Source organism: Clavelina lepadiformis, chromosome 8 (assembly GCF_947623445.1).
Source record: "Clavelina lepadiformis chromosome 8, kaClaLepa1.1, whole genome shotgun sequence".
Taxonomy (NCBI): Eukaryota; Metazoa; Chordata; class Ascidiacea; order Aplousobranchia; family Clavelinidae; genus Clavelina; species Clavelina lepadiformis.
Window position 1 is genome coordinate 4559900 of NC_135247.1, and position 16636 is coordinate 4576535.

At 36.5% G+C, this 16636-nt stretch overlaps 3 protein-coding genes across 6 annotated transcripts; all 3 read left to right on the plus strand.

Annotated features, from left to right (window-relative positions):
* The first annotated feature begins 2171 nt into the window (after positions 1-2171).
* On the plus strand, positions 2172-6394 carry LOC143469514 (nicotinamide/nicotinic acid mononucleotide adenylyltransferase 2-like). The gene is made up of 8 exons (XM_076967241.1): positions 2172-2351; positions 2605-2761; positions 4197-4275; positions 4393-4621; positions 4809-4888; positions 4969-5082; positions 5276-5472; positions 5566-6394. Exons 1-8 carry the CDS (start codon positions 2267-2269, stop codon positions 5678-5680), a joined length of 1056 nt encoding a protein of 351 aa, XP_076823356.1. The 5' UTR covers positions 2172-2266; the 3' UTR covers positions 5681-6394.
* Positions 6395-6427: 33 nt separating this feature from the next.
* On the plus strand, positions 6428-9600 carry LOC143469515 (uncharacterized). The gene is made up of 5 exons (XM_076967242.1): positions 6428-6555; positions 7849-7998; positions 8198-8383; positions 8651-8831; positions 9015-9600. The coding sequence occupies exons 1-5, from the start codon at positions 6487-6489 to the stop codon at positions 9479-9481; spliced, it is 1053 nt and encodes a 350-aa protein (XP_076823357.1). The 5' UTR covers positions 6428-6486; the 3' UTR covers positions 9482-9600.
* Positions 9601-11217: 1617 nt separating this feature from the next.
* LOC143468339 (amine sulfotransferase-like) lies at positions 11218-15663 on the plus strand. 4 transcript variants are annotated; one of them, XM_076965482.1, is made up of 8 exons: positions 11218-11328; positions 11503-11736; positions 13441-13551; positions 13642-13751; positions 13836-13971; positions 14109-14224; positions 14404-14569; positions 14890-15663. In XM_076965482.1, exons 2-8 carry the CDS (start codon positions 11529-11531, stop codon positions 15000-15002), a joined length of 960 nt encoding a protein of 319 aa, XP_076821597.1. In that variant the 5' UTR covers positions 11218-11328; positions 11503-11528; the 3' UTR covers positions 15003-15663. The 4 variants fall into 4 exon arrangements, with proteins under 4 accessions (XP_076821597.1, XP_076821599.1, XP_076821598.1 ...); XM_076965484.1 differs by having other exon boundaries at positions 11236-11328; positions 11525-11736; XM_076965483.1 differs by having other exon boundaries at positions 11242-11402.
* The last annotated feature ends 973 nt before the right edge of the window (positions 15664-16636 follow it).

Here is a 16636-nt window from a genome sequence, read left to right on the forward strand (position 1 = left end):
TTGCAAGCAAGCAAATTTTGGCGTGATGGCGTGCAATGACACCTCGAATTTTTGTTTATTTCTTAAAAGTTGAAATGAAGATAAAAAGTTTGGCGTTCATGTTGATAAACCTCGTGTGTGCAGGTGCCACACTTTCCACTATGGACGCTGACCCTGTAACGTCACATCATATCGAACAAAACCAACGTGTAGAATTCAAATTGCCTTAAAATAAAAACTAAGCAATGTTTTTTTCAATATTTTTCTTTATTGTGTAAGAAATTCATATGCTAGCCTACTCACCTGAGTGAAATCTTTGCAATCTGATGCATAGAACCAGATTGAAATGTTTATGATTTTTAGGTAAGGAATTCTCCACACAACAAGATTGAACAATAGTCATTATACTCACGATTAGTTCTAATCCCCCCTACACGTAGTAAACTTTCCAATCCGACAATCTGGGCAGAGAACACTTGCAATTCAAAAAGGAATTAAAGTGGGGCGATTGAAAAAATCTTGCCACCCAAAACAAAACTGACGCTCTACTTAGAAAGGTTCTTTTGGTGTAGGCGTCAGTTGTGCCGTGTGCGTAAATACAAAAATAATCCCAACTGAAAAATACAGCAATTTTTAACAAGACCTCATGCAGGACACGACACAAACTTTGGAGTGATGGTGTGCACTTAAGCCTCTATTTTTCATTTACTTATTATAAACTGGTGTACAAGCAGCCAGTTCATATCAAACTGGGAGGAACATGAACCTACTGTGTGCAGTGTGTTTCAAACAGACTGAATAGGCTATCTCCATTCACTATTCCATTTGGCCTATATATACACTGTAAAAAATCTTTTCTAATTATAAGTCAGTGAGACAATTGAGACTAATAGTTAGTCTTCCAACGAAAAGTATGGCTTATAGTTAGTCTCAATTGTCTCACTGACTTATAATTAGAAAAGATTTTTTACAGTGTAGGCTGGAACATGGGGTGAGGCTATTTTAGTTTCATTTATTTTTTTCTGAACAGTTCTTACGACATAACCCACAAGGTAACAATAGGCAAGGTTTACAACTCTTAATGCGGGTAAAGTAAGCTAGGCCATGGTGCTTGATATATACTATCTTTAAGTCATTTGCACACAGCACCTGCTAGGCTACCTTATAACGGCAACAGGTTTCTGATTTCCAAAATTTCTTTGCCGCTTAAACAGCAAGGTGTTTCCAATTAAAAATCTGGAACAGCATTTCTTAGCAAGTAGCATACCCACTCCTATGTCATAGAGACAGTAAAGAATAAAATCAAGCGCATTAATTAGAAAATAAACAACTTAATGAATTTATATACTCCTTATGGTTGCACATACTTATTGCTTATTTTAAAGGAGAACGCTTGTGCAATGTGCACAAGCGTTTTAAAGGGGGTTGCTGGACCATGGCCCTTAGTCACAAACCCAATTATTTGACCATACAAGTTTTTACGTTTTCATTCTTTTGTTCATCGCATTTTTTTGCTTGTGAATTGTGATTACTTATCGGGTACCACTTAGGAAAATATATAATGTAAATGCGAAATGTCGAAATGCGCTTGCACTCGTTTTCTGCTAAGTCGAAATATAATGAAATGAATCGATAACGTCATCGACATGAATCCACAGGTTCTGGCACTACGTTCACAGAAACAGCATAATCAATGTACACAATTTCCAACTAACTCTGTTTCTGCAGAGAAGTTGAAGAGATGTTGCAAGACGTTCGTGAAACCTGTATCTGTATAGGTAAAAACATATCATTTTCTTAACTAATTATTTTTTCCAAGTTTTTGGAAAAAGTTATTGGAAAAACGCTACATAGACATTTTATAGTTACCTGGTTCAAAGTTAATAGAAAAACCTAGGAGACGCAGTATTGGCATAGATACTACATTAACACGTTAATGTTAAGTATTAACGAAGTATCTATGGTATAGGTACCGACAAACCATTTAGGTTATGTCACTTGTCCAGGTCACTGCTGGACTAGTTCTAAGCTACAGGAAGACGGAGAAGCCTAATTTTTACCATAGCAAGTCCCTTAGTCCAGTGCGTAGGATTCAAAGGGCTGTAAAGTAAGAACTATTATTGCAGCGTAGCCTTAAGCATCCATACACAGTATCAGACTGTACAGTATGACTATCAAAAAAACTAAAGCAAAAGTTTGTTTTTATCATATAGGTCACAGTTGATTAAATAGGTTTATGTAAATGTTGGGCCATAAAATCATTGGTTAGCAGTTAAATATTTTTGCAATGGCATTTGAACAAAGATGTCCTTTGGTATTAGTTTGCTGTGGTTCCTTTAATCCAATAACAGTTGGGCATCTTAAAATGTTTGGTAGGTTCCATTGTACAAGTTCTAAAAATTGTACCTACAGCAGCACAACTAGGCTAGGTGCAATGCATCAGTGCTAGACGCATTGGTTGTTATGTTGCTGTTATTGGTTGTTATGTTGTTATCATTGTAGCTAGACACATTGTTTTTTTTATATATTTATTCATTTCCACATAGCCTAATAAAAAAAAGTAATTGTTATGAAATTATTAGAAAAATGCATTGCGTCTTCAAACTTCAATAACTTTTTTTTCAGAAATTGCACGAAATTTTCTGGAGAGGACAGGAAATCATATTGTTATCAGTGGAATAATTTCTCCAGTTCATGATTCTTATGGTAAAAATGGTCTTATATCTTCAATGCATCGCTTAAAGATGTGTAGAGCTGCAGTCCAAAAACATGCTTGGCTCAGGTGATGATTTTTGATTATGTTTGTTGTTTTTGTAATATTGGATCAAATGCATTAAAACTTAGGCTTGTGACAATACATGAAATGTAATGTGTTGCTGGAGTGTACTGATAATAATACTTGCCTTCGTACATAAACACTTTGATTACAGTAACAGTACAGTTCTGCCCCTTTAGCTTAAATGTCTATACAGGATCCCTTGTAGGTCAAATTTGGTAGGAAAATGTTTACAAAAACCTTAGTAAACAATGATTTTCCATATTTTAAAAAACAATTGGTTTTTTCGGATAAACATATGTAGCTTAGTAACCTACAGTGCTGCATGATGTGTTCGTTTAAACAAACAGGCTGTTTTGTTTGTTAAGTTATCACTGGTTTGTGAGCTTGTATGCATATTGACTATGACATCATGCAGTAGCTTACATTTTGACAAGATTTCATAATCTTTGTATTGCACTGTAGTATTACAAATCACTATGTAGAGTCGTCTGTTGCCATTTTTCTTAACTTTGTCTGTAATGACATTCGCTTATCTTGACACTTTTTCAGAGGGCCTACACGTATCACTATACTAGGAAGTTTAAGCAATTTCTACAGTATTTTATACTTGACCAAAGTGTTGTTAGCTCCTAAACTTACTCCGTAATCTTTGATGGTAAAAGTTATTAAGTTATATATATATTAAACATATCTGTGTTGTGTTGGTACTCTCTACTTTTCCACTGCATTTACTGCAAATGAGAATAATTGAGGAGTCATTTGTTTACTCTGCTGTGGTTAGCATTGTGTTAATGGCCTACTAGGGAAATGCCTTTTAAAGTTTTGCCGATATCATGTTAGCTATTTACTTATAAATACAGAGCTAGACAGATCTTCATGTCGTTACGTCATCTATGACATAATTCTTTTTGCGTTTGCAATCCTTTTTAAAATCAATAGGAACCCGTCTAAATAATTGATGAGCTCTGAGAAGTCTTAGTGTGTGTGCAGTAAAACTACACAATTATGAAATAGAGAACACTTTGTAATAATGATTTTTAGTTGTTATCTTTTTATTGTGCGACATGCAAGCTTATAATTTTACGGTTTAGTTTGGTAGGTCACTTGGTTCATTTATTTATCAACAAGTTACTATATATATAACTCTTTCAAGATCAGACATTTTTATAGGCCTACTACATTGCAAAAGCAAGTAAAAACAGTTGTCTCAGTCGAAGTAAATGTATAATAAAAGCACATAATTAAAAATAGCCACAAATATATATTACAAATAAACACAATCCGGCAACCCTGTGTACACACCTGCTAACATGCAACTGTACAGTACTGCAAAGCACTTACAAAAACAATGCAGATATTATTTATGTTTCAATCATGTGTATATGGTAAACTGGTAACAGTGAACTTTTTCTAAAACACACATTAATATTGCTTTCAGCGTTGACGATTGGGAGTCATCTCAACCAACCTGGATGAAAACTGTTAAAGTGTTGCAACATGTAGCAAACAAAATCAAGGCAAGTCTTCATAGTTTTTTTGTAACAGATTAAATTATTACCATGTCGTGCCGGATTATTATACTGAAAAGTTAACAGTACTAGTGTAACTTGTTTAAGTAATCCTTTTATTTACAGAATGATTATGGTGTTCCTGGACCATTATCAAGCAACATGAACCACTTACCAGCAAGACATCGCTCTAGTGCAGTTACGCTTCAACCCAACGGCACATTACAGCACCAGGTTCTTAATGCTCAAAAAAAGTTGGGCAATCAAAGAAACAGTGTCATGTGTGTCCAGCGACCAGAAGGCCACCAAGATGACAGCTTAGAACTGGATGAAGCATCAGAACTAGATAAAACTGGTATCACTACACGAGAATAGTTACCGTACAAATATTGTTTGCTTGTTTCTATAATTTCTAAGTGGTTACAATGAGGCAAAGGCTATATTTCTGTTTTCCATTATGTTTTCACATGCTTAACTTGTGATATACCTTATCGTATGTGATTTCCTAGTAGGCTATACTAAAACCTTAATATCTGTTTTAGGAGTTGTTTTTAATCGGCTTAGTGACAATTTGCAGAAAGTGTGCTGTGTGCGTCCTGTTCCTCTAGGCTTGCAATTTCAGGTAAAATTTCCTCACATTTTTAAGTTTTGTTTAATCGAATCTTTTATTCTCATCCAGAGTTTTACAAATATTTTCTTCAGGACAACATGGTATATGGGGCTGCGTATGACCTACGTCGTACCAAAGTAATGTTGCTCTGTGGCGGAGACTTGTTGGAAACATTTGGCATCCCTGGGCTTTGGTCCGATCAGGATGTACGTAATGCTCAGTTTTGTTTGTGATTTTGATGAAGGTTGAAACGGTTTCTCGAAATGGAGTCTCACATTAAGATTTGACAGTGAATCATACTATAGCAATATAACACAAACTATGGTATTAAATTAATACAAGAATTAATAATCCTTCGTTAGACCCCCGTTGGTTGAAGTTTTTTATGCCTATTCACAGATCAGTGATATTGTAGCCGATTACGGGATTGTTTGCATCCCGCGCAAATTGCAGCAATCAATCGATGACGACGGTAAAATGTTAAGAGATGCGCTCGACCGGTTGCAGCACATCTTGTACAAAGTGCAAGGAACTGTGCTCCTGGTTAACGACCAAAGTCGAGCGGAGATAGCAAACGTCAGTTCTACCAGATGCAGGTGACGTAATCGGATCAAAGGATTCATATTTTCTACATCATGCGTAGACAAAACATGACAGTACATCTTATTAGCTTTCTACTTTCGTTTTAGAGCTGCTGTTGGCGCAGGCGTTATTGACGATGCGCGTAGTTTGGTTCATCCAAACGTTTTAACTTATATTCACGAAAACCGTTTATACATGAATTCCGAGAAGACCGGCGGTTAGAATTTTGTCCTCTAGAAAACTGCTGAAGATTTGCACAGACTGCATGTATTTTTTTTTTTAACGAAGAGCCACATATTCAATAGCTTTCGTGCGTAATATTGGTGTTTTTATGTCGCATTTTAGCAGGCGAGGTATGTGCATGTTTGAGAGAGCATTAATGGCTTTCAAATGTATAGGAAATGTATTTACTTTTCAAGCAGTTCCTTATGAATTGGGTCTTGTTGACCACGAACACATACTGTGAAAATTTCCATCTTATTTTTTCTCACTGTGTTGCATGTACTGTGATATGTTATCAGTGTTATAAGTCGCTTCGGTGTTAAAGCATTTTGAATTATCTTTTCTTTAGTTTTGGTTGAAGCTCACTAAGTCCTGTATATTGATGTTCATGTTGGTAAATTAACACCCGCAAACAATTTGAAAGCAATTTGACAGTTAAAATGACGCACTTCTCATTTGTCTTTCATTTCAAAGTAACGACGTGTTTTGTGATCGCAACCGTAAAAGTTGCAATTCATCCTACTAAAAGTTAACAAAGTTGTGTGTCTGCAAATAATCTGCAATATTTATAATATAATGTGCAATTTCAGATTCGAATCATTGTAATACAGTATTCAACTTGTTTATTGCCGTTCATGTCGACTTATGCGTTCGCATTAAACCATTTCGTCAATAAAGAAATGAATGTTTGTTAACAATTGCACTTATTGACGACATAAAATACATTACCTAGCTGAAATAAAAAAACAAAAACACCATGTAAGAATGAAATACGAATACAAAGCTGGCAGGATAACTATTTAGTCATGTTCTCCGCCCGTAACGCGGGCCGCATGGCGGTGGACTACCTCCCAGATATGCGCATGATTTATGAGGTAAGTTCTGATGAGAATTGGTTCTTAAAGTTCAACTCCTATATAAAGTACAGTGCTGTCAGTTGAATGTTAATACTGGCTTTTATGATACATCGTTTTTTGCACAATATACGAAATTAAGAAAACTCTAAATCTATTTACCAAGCCAAGAAAAGGTGTTGTTGTTATCAATTCGAGAAAAGTTGCTCTCTTCCATCCGCCGCAGACCCTTACAAGTATAAAATTTCGCTGAATGTAACTAAACACCGCTTCTAGCGTCTTCCATAAATATGCTGTTGTTAAGGGTAAACTCGCTCTTTTTATAAAGTGGGCGTTGGGTCGTTGTCGGCTTGTGTCGAAATATCAAACTATAACCGTGTTGTTTTAGGCATCAACAAAATGATTGCTAATTTACCCATAATAGACCACGTACAAGCTTTTAAGCGGAAATTTGACATTTAAGGCAATGAGAGGTGTCAGATATTGAAGGAAATGTTGGTTTTGTTGATGAACCTTCATAAAACAGGAATTAAATTTTAATTTATTTGCAAAAGTTTTAGATTAGTTAAAACACATACCGGTACTTTGCAAGACTTTTGTTTATCATGTAGGCTACTATTTGGTAGGAATCTCTATTTAGTATTTTTGTTGTCGCTGGATTATTTGTTTTCATGTTCCTATAAACATAAGAACAACTGTTTTTCTAGGTCACAAAGAGTTTTTCTTAACCTTAATTTTCGTTACATACCGGTATTGGCTCTGTCTAAAACCAGCTTTAAACTGCGCAAGCTGCCACACCCAAACTTAGATTTTCATTGCTGTGGAATGTGGACATTTAAATCTAACCTTTTTGTTTGCGCTTACTTTTCTATTATGTGTTGTCAAAAGGGGCTTTGAGTACACTTACCACTCAATGTTGTTTTCAAGTAGCTCGCCTATTCTACTACGTTTCTTTTCACACAAGAAGTTAGCGTAAGTGTTTTCATATCGGGGAATTCTAAGTCAAATAAGACACTATTAGTATACCAGTTCTGTTTCTATGGACACACATACAGCATGAATGTAATTCAGTTACAAGTTATAGGCCGATAGGGTTTTTATTAACCACGCGTTTCGTGTTGACTGTGAAACAAATTCAAGCAATGTACTTCTTACGTTATGAAAGGTTGTCTAACTCATGCATTTTGAATTTTTGACCAAATGCGTACGTTTTGCTATTAGCAATGAAGGTTAGGTTTATATCTTGTTTCTAGCAGCAATTCCGATACCTGGTGTAGTCGTAAATAGATAACTTAACCCTGCTTTTGGATAAAGCGCATAATGAACGAGACTCGTGGAATTTTGATGAACTTGGAGCAAAGATTCCAAACCTTTTCGCAACAACAGTTTACATTTGTCACTGCACTGGACCGATGCAGGAAAATAACTTTCGACGAAAGAGCACAGATATCTACCATCGCCCAGGTGAATGTCAGAATGTCAGAATATAACAAAAGCCAATATCGCATATATGCGCTTACTTAAAAGCTATATGCAAGGCTATTCGCGTAAAACTTGTCTTCGTTGTGTAACTGTAGATATTCTGATTAGATGATGACTGAAGTAAGATTTTCAACAGATTTTGCTGGAAAATATGTTGTTGGGTAGTTCTCCTTCTTTGCAGGTTTACAATTATGCCGAACACGTAACCGACAACGCAACCGATAAACGTATTTTTAAAATGTTTATTTCACTCGTACGTGACTTGGGAGAATTTCGTCGCACCTTGACCAAGTTGGCAAAACAAAAAAACGACAGAAAATTAAACGAAACATTTGCGACATGGAAAAGACTACTGGAACCTAGGGAGGTTAGTGACTTACTGAAAGTGTTTTACAAACTAGCAAACAAATTGTGAGTTGGCAAAAGAAATCAGTCTGATATAAACAATGTAACACTATTAATATAAGCAAAGCTTGGGAAACAGGTGAAACCAAGAAACAATCGTGCAAAATATTATTTTTCCACATATGTACAGGCTAATCTGGTACTTTAATATCATCTATATCTTCGTTACATAAAAGGAAAATATGCGTGCAGTTTTGGTCCAAGCGTTTGTTTTTCTGTGCCGCTATAGGATATTTCTGAAGTTCGAGCAAAATTCCCTTTTCACCACGTCAATCATCTGAGCTGTGACGAAGCTCGAAACCACTTTGGGGGAATTATCAGTCTAATACCAGTCGCGATAGAATGCGCAAGGAACGCGGTTGAACGTATTGAAGTCATCAGAGCGTATCGTCATACACCATCACGTGAAGGTTTGTGTGTGTGTGTGTGTGTGTGTGAGAGTGCATTGTACAGGCCATTCAAGGTGTGCGAGACTTTAATATTTTTATTAGGTATACTTCATTTCAGTTGGCTTCAAAAACATAGGCTATTTACAACACGTAACCACACGTACTTGTATACTTATAAACGAAACGTCTTTTCTGTCTCAACAGGTGCACGTTCTGAACAGCCAAGGCGGCCGCAGTCAGCTATGCCAGCATTTAACACAATTGATCGTCCCATACCATCTCCAACCTGCAGGATGGCTCAGCCCTTATCGCCAGTGATCTCCTCTCCTGTGTCCACCGCTACTCACTCCAGGGTATCTTTGCACTCAGCAACATCCGACATGTCTCTTCCTCCAACGGCCACCACGAAAACCCGCCGGAGTCCGCCCAGCAGGCCATCAACCGCTCTCGGGACGTACAGGAGGCAAGCACAAGTTACACTCAATGAAAAGAACCACGTGTCCTTTCAGAAGAGGCCCAAGTCCGGGAAGGCGACGCAGACGCCGCATTATCTCGCCACCACTCTCAAGCCTGCCTTAGACTGGCCGCATCAGACTATTTCTGAATCCGAAATGAAAAAAATGCTGAAGCAACCCAAGCACTCTCTCGTACGACCAACTTGGAAGCCTTAAGCTTTGATATTTTCCAACAAAAATGCATTTTGAAACCAAATGTAAAATACTTGTTAAACATTTGTGGTTCTAAATTTTACACAAGATAATTAAACATATTATTCCAATTGCACATGTTTTTTTGAAACACAAGTTTATAGCGCAAGTATTTTCCCCGAAGACAGTACATAGTATATCATATACGTAATGTTACAGCTCGGCTTGTTTTTGAAATAGACCTGTATGATAGGCCTGAGGAACATTAGTTCGCTTTTGTCAACGCAAAGGTAAATCTTAAATGTAAAGCTAAAATTAGCAGCGGTAATGAACGCGTTGACATAATTTTTAGCGTTTCAAAAAAGGTTCACGAAAAAATACTTTGACAGATATCTGTAACATCTGTGTTTCTCATTTTGACAAAGCGAAATCTTTTTCGACCTGGCACGTGTATCTACTAACTATCTGCTTAAATCTTGATACGATTTTGGCGCTTAGTTAACCTACTGTCAGCCAGTTACTTTTTGCTATACTTCATCATAGGTTTGTATTACGCTCATCAATCGAGTACATTCAAGACAAACATAGGCCTATGTAAAAGAATTGTTTTTTTGAATTGTTTTTTTTTCAGAAGTATTCACATTTAACTGCAAACAGATGGACATAATATGTTTAATTTGTTAAAAACATTACAATATGTCGAGATTTCTTAAACTAATTATCCTTTCGATTATATTCATCCCGTCTAGCGATAACAAATTTTTTACAGCATAATGAGTTTTAGTTTCTGGATGTTTATTGTGTTCGTGCTTAAACCGGACTTTATCACCTTAAGTTAGCACAATTTTTAGCATTTCAGCCCACGGATTATAAATATGCCCTGTGTAGAAACGTCGAAAAATTTCTGAATTTTTCATGCCAGACTATATAGTGAGAATTGCACAATATGTTTTGCATAATATTTACAGAAACGGTTGCATGCAAAACAAACAGAAGCTACTTACAGTAAAACGGTCTTATTAAGGACCTGCATGGTAACAGGCAAAACCTCATTGTATAGATGACAGATAGTTATATTCTCATCAGCTCTATTTCTTTACCAAAAATTTAAAATGTGCGTAAAAGCTATTGAATCCATCACGACCAATGAAGTTCTTCGATTATTAGAATGTGTACCTTATTAGAGTAAGTTATTTATGTTCTTCCAATATTGAATCGAAGAGTAGCAAATTTAAATAAACGTAAATAAGTTTACAGTAACTATCCTACAAACTGCTAATTCAAACAAACCTAAACCTGCATTTTCAAATAAAAGGAATTTTTTTCGAAAAATTTTCAGCTTCGCATGTATAATAGCAAACAAGAATATACAAATGTTTTCAAAACATAAAAAAATCAAGCTGATGTTTGGATACAAATCTCAGTGGTCACCTTATTAGTCCCAAGCATACTCTGAAAAAAATCGCTTGTACATATTACCGGATATGGTTTGTTTAAAAGTAAGAGCAGCTATTAGCCGATTTATCGCTTGGATGTTACAAGCTCCTCTGTTGTCCTCCTCTGTCCTCTGTTGTCCGCATAGGGGTTGTTTGAGTTCCGCATTTTACTTTATTAGTTGCCCGTAAATATTGTTTTTTATTGTGCTTTTAGCAACGGTTAGCACGAAGGTTTTAGTTTGTTTTGTTTAAGGTACTGTAATAGGTTTCTATGTGTTTCCGCATCACTGATTTTGTTGTTCACTTTCTTGTCTAGAGTAAACGAAAGACATACGGCGGTAAGTGTTTAGCAGCGTAATACGCGATCAGACCTGACGAAACTTGCATTCTTTGTTACAATAGCTGGCAGGTTGTCAACGAAGTTCAATTAGAAAGGTAAAAGATACGACAAAGTAATAACGTTAACGAAAGATGCTTTGATATGGGGGCTATGTGGACTTAGTAGTGCGGTGCGATATAGATCATTTATGACTTTGTCAACAAGTAGCGTCGCCATGAATTAAGTAAGCTTTCTGCAACAATATGTTTACCTACGAATTTCATTGTTAGCGCTGTGCAACTCCTTTTAAAGAGAGATGGAAGATTTAGAGGAGCTGCTAACGCCAGATGCATCTGCATTCATTAAGAAGCTTAATACAGCAGTCTTTCCACCAAAATCCAAGTCGCACCATTGGAAAGGTTATGATTTTATTCCGGGTTGTTCGCCCAAAGCGACCGAGTATGCTTATAAGAATTGGACGTTTCGTGAAGGAGACGTCTTTCTTGTTTCGTACCCAAAAACCGGTGAGCTGTTTACTTTTCTTTTTCATATTGTTGTGAGGTTTAAAATTAAATTAAAATGTTGCCCCAAGCTTGCGGTGCTACTTGAAATGCTGACAGTTGTCACGAAGTCGATGCAGTCGTCGAATGTACAATGGCGGACAAGAATAGGCTGTTTCTGTCATGTTAGTGACTGTTTCTTGTAGCTTTTTCTAGTGAAAGCTAACAGCTTAAATCGATTTTAGGTAATTGGTTAATAGTTGAAGTAAATTATGATAAATTAATCGGGAGTTAAATTTCCTTTTCAAGAATTGTAAATTGTAAAAAAGACAAAATAAGTTATAAAATTTTCCAATAAATGGATGCTAACCTAAAGACAAAAGAAAGCGCATTTGTAAACCGTCGTGAGCTTAAAACGCGTTTTACTACAAAAGCCACGAATCTAAACCAACTTGACCTATGTATCAAGAGAGTTGGTGCTACTCCTATAAAGTGATTGGTTTAGTTAAATCGTGTACGTTGGCTTGCAGCCTTGTTTTTCTGGTGTTTGCCCGCAATAAATATCTATTGCTTATGATATTTATATCTTTTCAAGATAAACTTCGATAAACAGCCAAATTCTATACGGGGCCTTATACGTTAAATGCCGACACTAAAATAAATCATAAATTGGTAATTAAAAGTGTAACAGAAGTTTTTTTACCAATTTCTTCAGTTATATTCATAGTATGCTTGGGTGTCAAACTAAACAGGTGATCGTGCTTTATTTACAAGTCTCATGCTGAAAGAGTAAGATCCAAGGTGGTTACCCCAAAAATTATTTGCACTCACTTCGAAGTCCGCTTATCTAGCAACCATACGTTCGACCACTTTAGCTCTATATATGCTACTCAGCTTCAGAATATGCCTGTCTACTGTTCAGTGTGGGAGCGATCAGCACATGTTATAATAAAATTGACCCCATGCCGAATCGAAGCTGTCTTTCGATTACGAGATCTCTGAAACCAACAAATATCTACTTTTTGCACCTTTTATCTGGAACTGATCCTCACAACATCCGAAAAACCTTTGCTAGCAGAAACAAAATGACACAACAGGATGTAGACCCGAGACACCACACTTACTTGCAACAACCAAGCCACTGGAAATGCACGCAATACCCAAGCAAAATTTATTGTAGCAGGAGAAGCTTGCAACTAAAACCAAATTGACTGGCATGGAGCTTTCTCCTGCAGGAAAGCTTTTTCTTTTGCAAAGATCCACCGTTGAAACACTTGTGCTGTCTTAGTCGCCTAAGAACCGTTACCGCACGCAATGCACCGCTTAGGCTTTTCAACAGCTGCGACTGTGAGCACCCTCTTCAAACAGCGTAACATTTCCTTGCGTGCCCAAACCTTGGAGCAAAATGTACTGCAAGGGATCTGGTGGAGTTCAACGTTAAAACATGAGCTTGCGTATACCGTATATTCACTGCTGGGCAATGCTTGTGTAAGGTGTGTGACACAGAAGAAGTTGTGTTTAATAGTATTAACTAAACTTTCAACCTTATCCGAAAATATTGGAATTATCGACAACTTTATTATATTTTGATCTGTTATCTCTTGTGTATATTTCAACATAGACATACTTCCGCGGACTCTATCGAACATGTAGATAAGGTTTTTAGATTTCGAACTAAAATTTGTATTAATGTTATGCGCATTAATCATTTCATAATATTGTTTGCAGGCACCAACTGGGCAAAGGAAATAATGCGCCAGATTCTTTATCGCGACGAGACTTTGGACAAACTAACCAATCTGCTTCCAATCAATTTGCGAGTCTTGGAAATCGACCCGTGTGAGTATATTCTTACTACAAATACTGAAATACAACTCGATTAGTATGAGTTTGCTAGATATTTTGAAGGGTCTATCACTTGGTTTTCAGGTGAAAAATTCAAGGTTTGGGACGAGTTACCACTTAAGCGGAGGCTGATTGGTACACACTTGCCTCCTGAACTCATCGATGTTGAACGAATTAAACAAGCAAATGCAAAGGTACTTACTGTAACTTACGAAGGCAGCATTTTAACTTAAAAATGAAGAGAAATTTTACTCGAACGAGCACATGTGTTTTTTTAGGTAGTGTACATGCTACGAAACCCGAAAGACCAAATTGTGTCCTGGCAAAAGTTCCTCCAAAATCTTGATCTTTCAGACGAGATTATGGAGATGGTAGATTCAGGCTGGGAAAAATACTTCGAGCACGTTGTAACGGGTACCCGCAGTATTACATCATTGTCTGGTTGAAGTTTCAGGGGACCGGGACGTTTTTAAACGTTATACCACACATAGCAAGTTTATCGTTTAGCGATCGCATGGTTTTACAAAGACTTTTATATCGCATTGACCCAGGTGAATGCCCGGATGGAACGAAGCGTGGCGAATGGTATCCTGATCACATAAGAGCGTGGTATAAATACAAAGATTATAAGAACTTTTATTTTCTGCAATACGAAGAAATGAAAAAGGTATCTTTTACCTTGGCGCTTTAAAGTCATTTTTAATTGACAAACACTCTCCAAAACATTGACTGAGCGATCTCACTTTATGCAGTTATAGTAGACATTTCAACACTAAATTCCATTTGATAGTTTTCAGTTCAAGCAAAGTTAGTTGCCAATATTTTATGGTGGTATTTGTACATTAGGACATAATTGGAGAAATCAAAAAATTAGCGCAATTCTTAGAAGTATCCCTTTGCGAAGAAGATATCTTGAAGATAGCGAATGCTACTTCGTTTTCAAACATGAAGGCAAGCAAGACATCTGACGACAACAATCACTCTCACGTACTCGCAGTTAACATGCGCAAAGGTGAGAAATTTTGTTGCTGGGTTTCAAAGTTATGCTATATAGTATATACTTTGTATTGTTATTGGTCAGCATAAATCAGTCATTTTCAACGATTCAAAGCAACTAGCCAAAGCACAAATCAGTAATGTCACGCGACAATAAAAACACCGATTATAATATACGAGTAAAGGTCGTCAGATAAGAACCGCTGCCACCTATACCAACAACAGCCTAAGAGAGTTATTTTCTCGCGGTATGGCCACGACCGGGAAGGGTAATAGCTTCTATTTGCATGAATACTACTTTGAATGGAGCTTTTTACTTTCTTTTTGTTTAATTAGGTGAAGTTGGAGGTTGGAAAAACCACTTTACTGTTGCCCAGTCTGAACAAATTGATGCCATTTTAGAGGAGAAACTGAACGGAGTTGACATCCAGTTCACATACGAACTGTGATGCCTTCAAATATGTCATATTCTGCAAGGCAGTATATATATACACACATCTGAAACCTGGCAAAACCTGGCCATTTAACGCAAAAAGCACACTGCAGAACTATATACAATAGCAAACTCCAGACCTGTACAGCTGTACATACCAGAGCAGCTTTTAATTGCTTTGCGTGTCATGATAGTCTGGATACATTGTGTTTATTTGTGTAATTGATATTTCGAGTCAAGAAAAGTCGTCTTGATTTTTGGACAGTGTGCCCTATGGCTATATAGGTTCAAGAAGTAACTTTGCTAGCTGGGCGCTGTCGGTAGCCAACGTCGCTTTTGGCGGAATGAAGACAACGCTTTCACTCATCGTGTGGAATCCACCGATTGGCGCTACTTTACGTATTTACTGACATTTGAACGATTGTTTGTTACCCGCACTTCATCTAATTGACACGTTTTTGAAGTTATCAAGAAAAAAACCACTTTTGTTTTGGGACTCTGGGTGAAAAACTGCCCAGTTGGGCAGGCATTATAAGATGAGGGAGTGTGACGAAATGACGTCACATTTCACATGTTATAGTTATTTATTATTTTTATTTCTTATTTACCAATTTTTCTATATATATGATAATTGTTTTACGCTGTTTTGAGTTTAAATTATATTAGTTATTATTTCTTATTGTCTCACACTTCGCACCTGTAGTCTTTATCGGTATAGTCCTATAATAAGCCGTATCATAAGCCCCATATACACTAACAATATAAGAACAACAAATCAAATAACAAAAGCGGAAAGAATGCTTAAAGAACATACAGAAGGGATTACGACAGTAGAAAATAATGTTCATATTGCTGGTCGTGATTATAAACAACCTGTTATGTCGCACAGGCAGCAATTATGGAAAAAATGTATAGAGGAAAAAGAATCATTTTGGTAAGTCAGATTGCTGCTACCCCATGCAAACAGTGATCTTCACAGGTGCAGTTATCGCTATGGGTTCAGCAATGATTGCTTTAAAATCAATAAGTTGTAGGCAATGACGTCGCACTCTGTTTACAAAACTTTGAACGATGTCAAAAATATTGCTAACATGGTCAAAATAAGCATTGTACGGTGTAAGCATAACAAATGACGCGGAAAAACTTAAATGACTAAACCTTTACGTCCATACTGAAGAAGGAAAGCAAGATATTAGGACGCAAGAGCTTAGAAGTAGTTTATGGAAACACTGTTACATTTACAGCAAATGGCGAAAACCGGGACAAACTTGTCTATACTTGCAAGAAGCTTTTTTCCTAACATGAAAATAAAATCTGTGTTTATATCAGCTCTGGATACAGACTACGAGGACCAGTAGGCATCAGTATAGAAAACGCTATGGGTAGAAAATCTTTCTAAAATTGTATATTGATATTTATTTCGCATCATTTGCTCCATTGTCATACAAATGTTAAAGTTTGTATAAGTTATTTTAGTTCTTAATGGAATTCCTAATAATTCTTTATTATAGCAAATTCAAAATTCCGTTACAATGACGAATCATCGAAAGCCACTTGCCAATCGAACGAATAACTATAAAAACTAAATGTTTGTCTGGCTAATTTTATGCTGTCAGATGAAGTTTGATGGTTTGGTGAAGTGGAAATAAT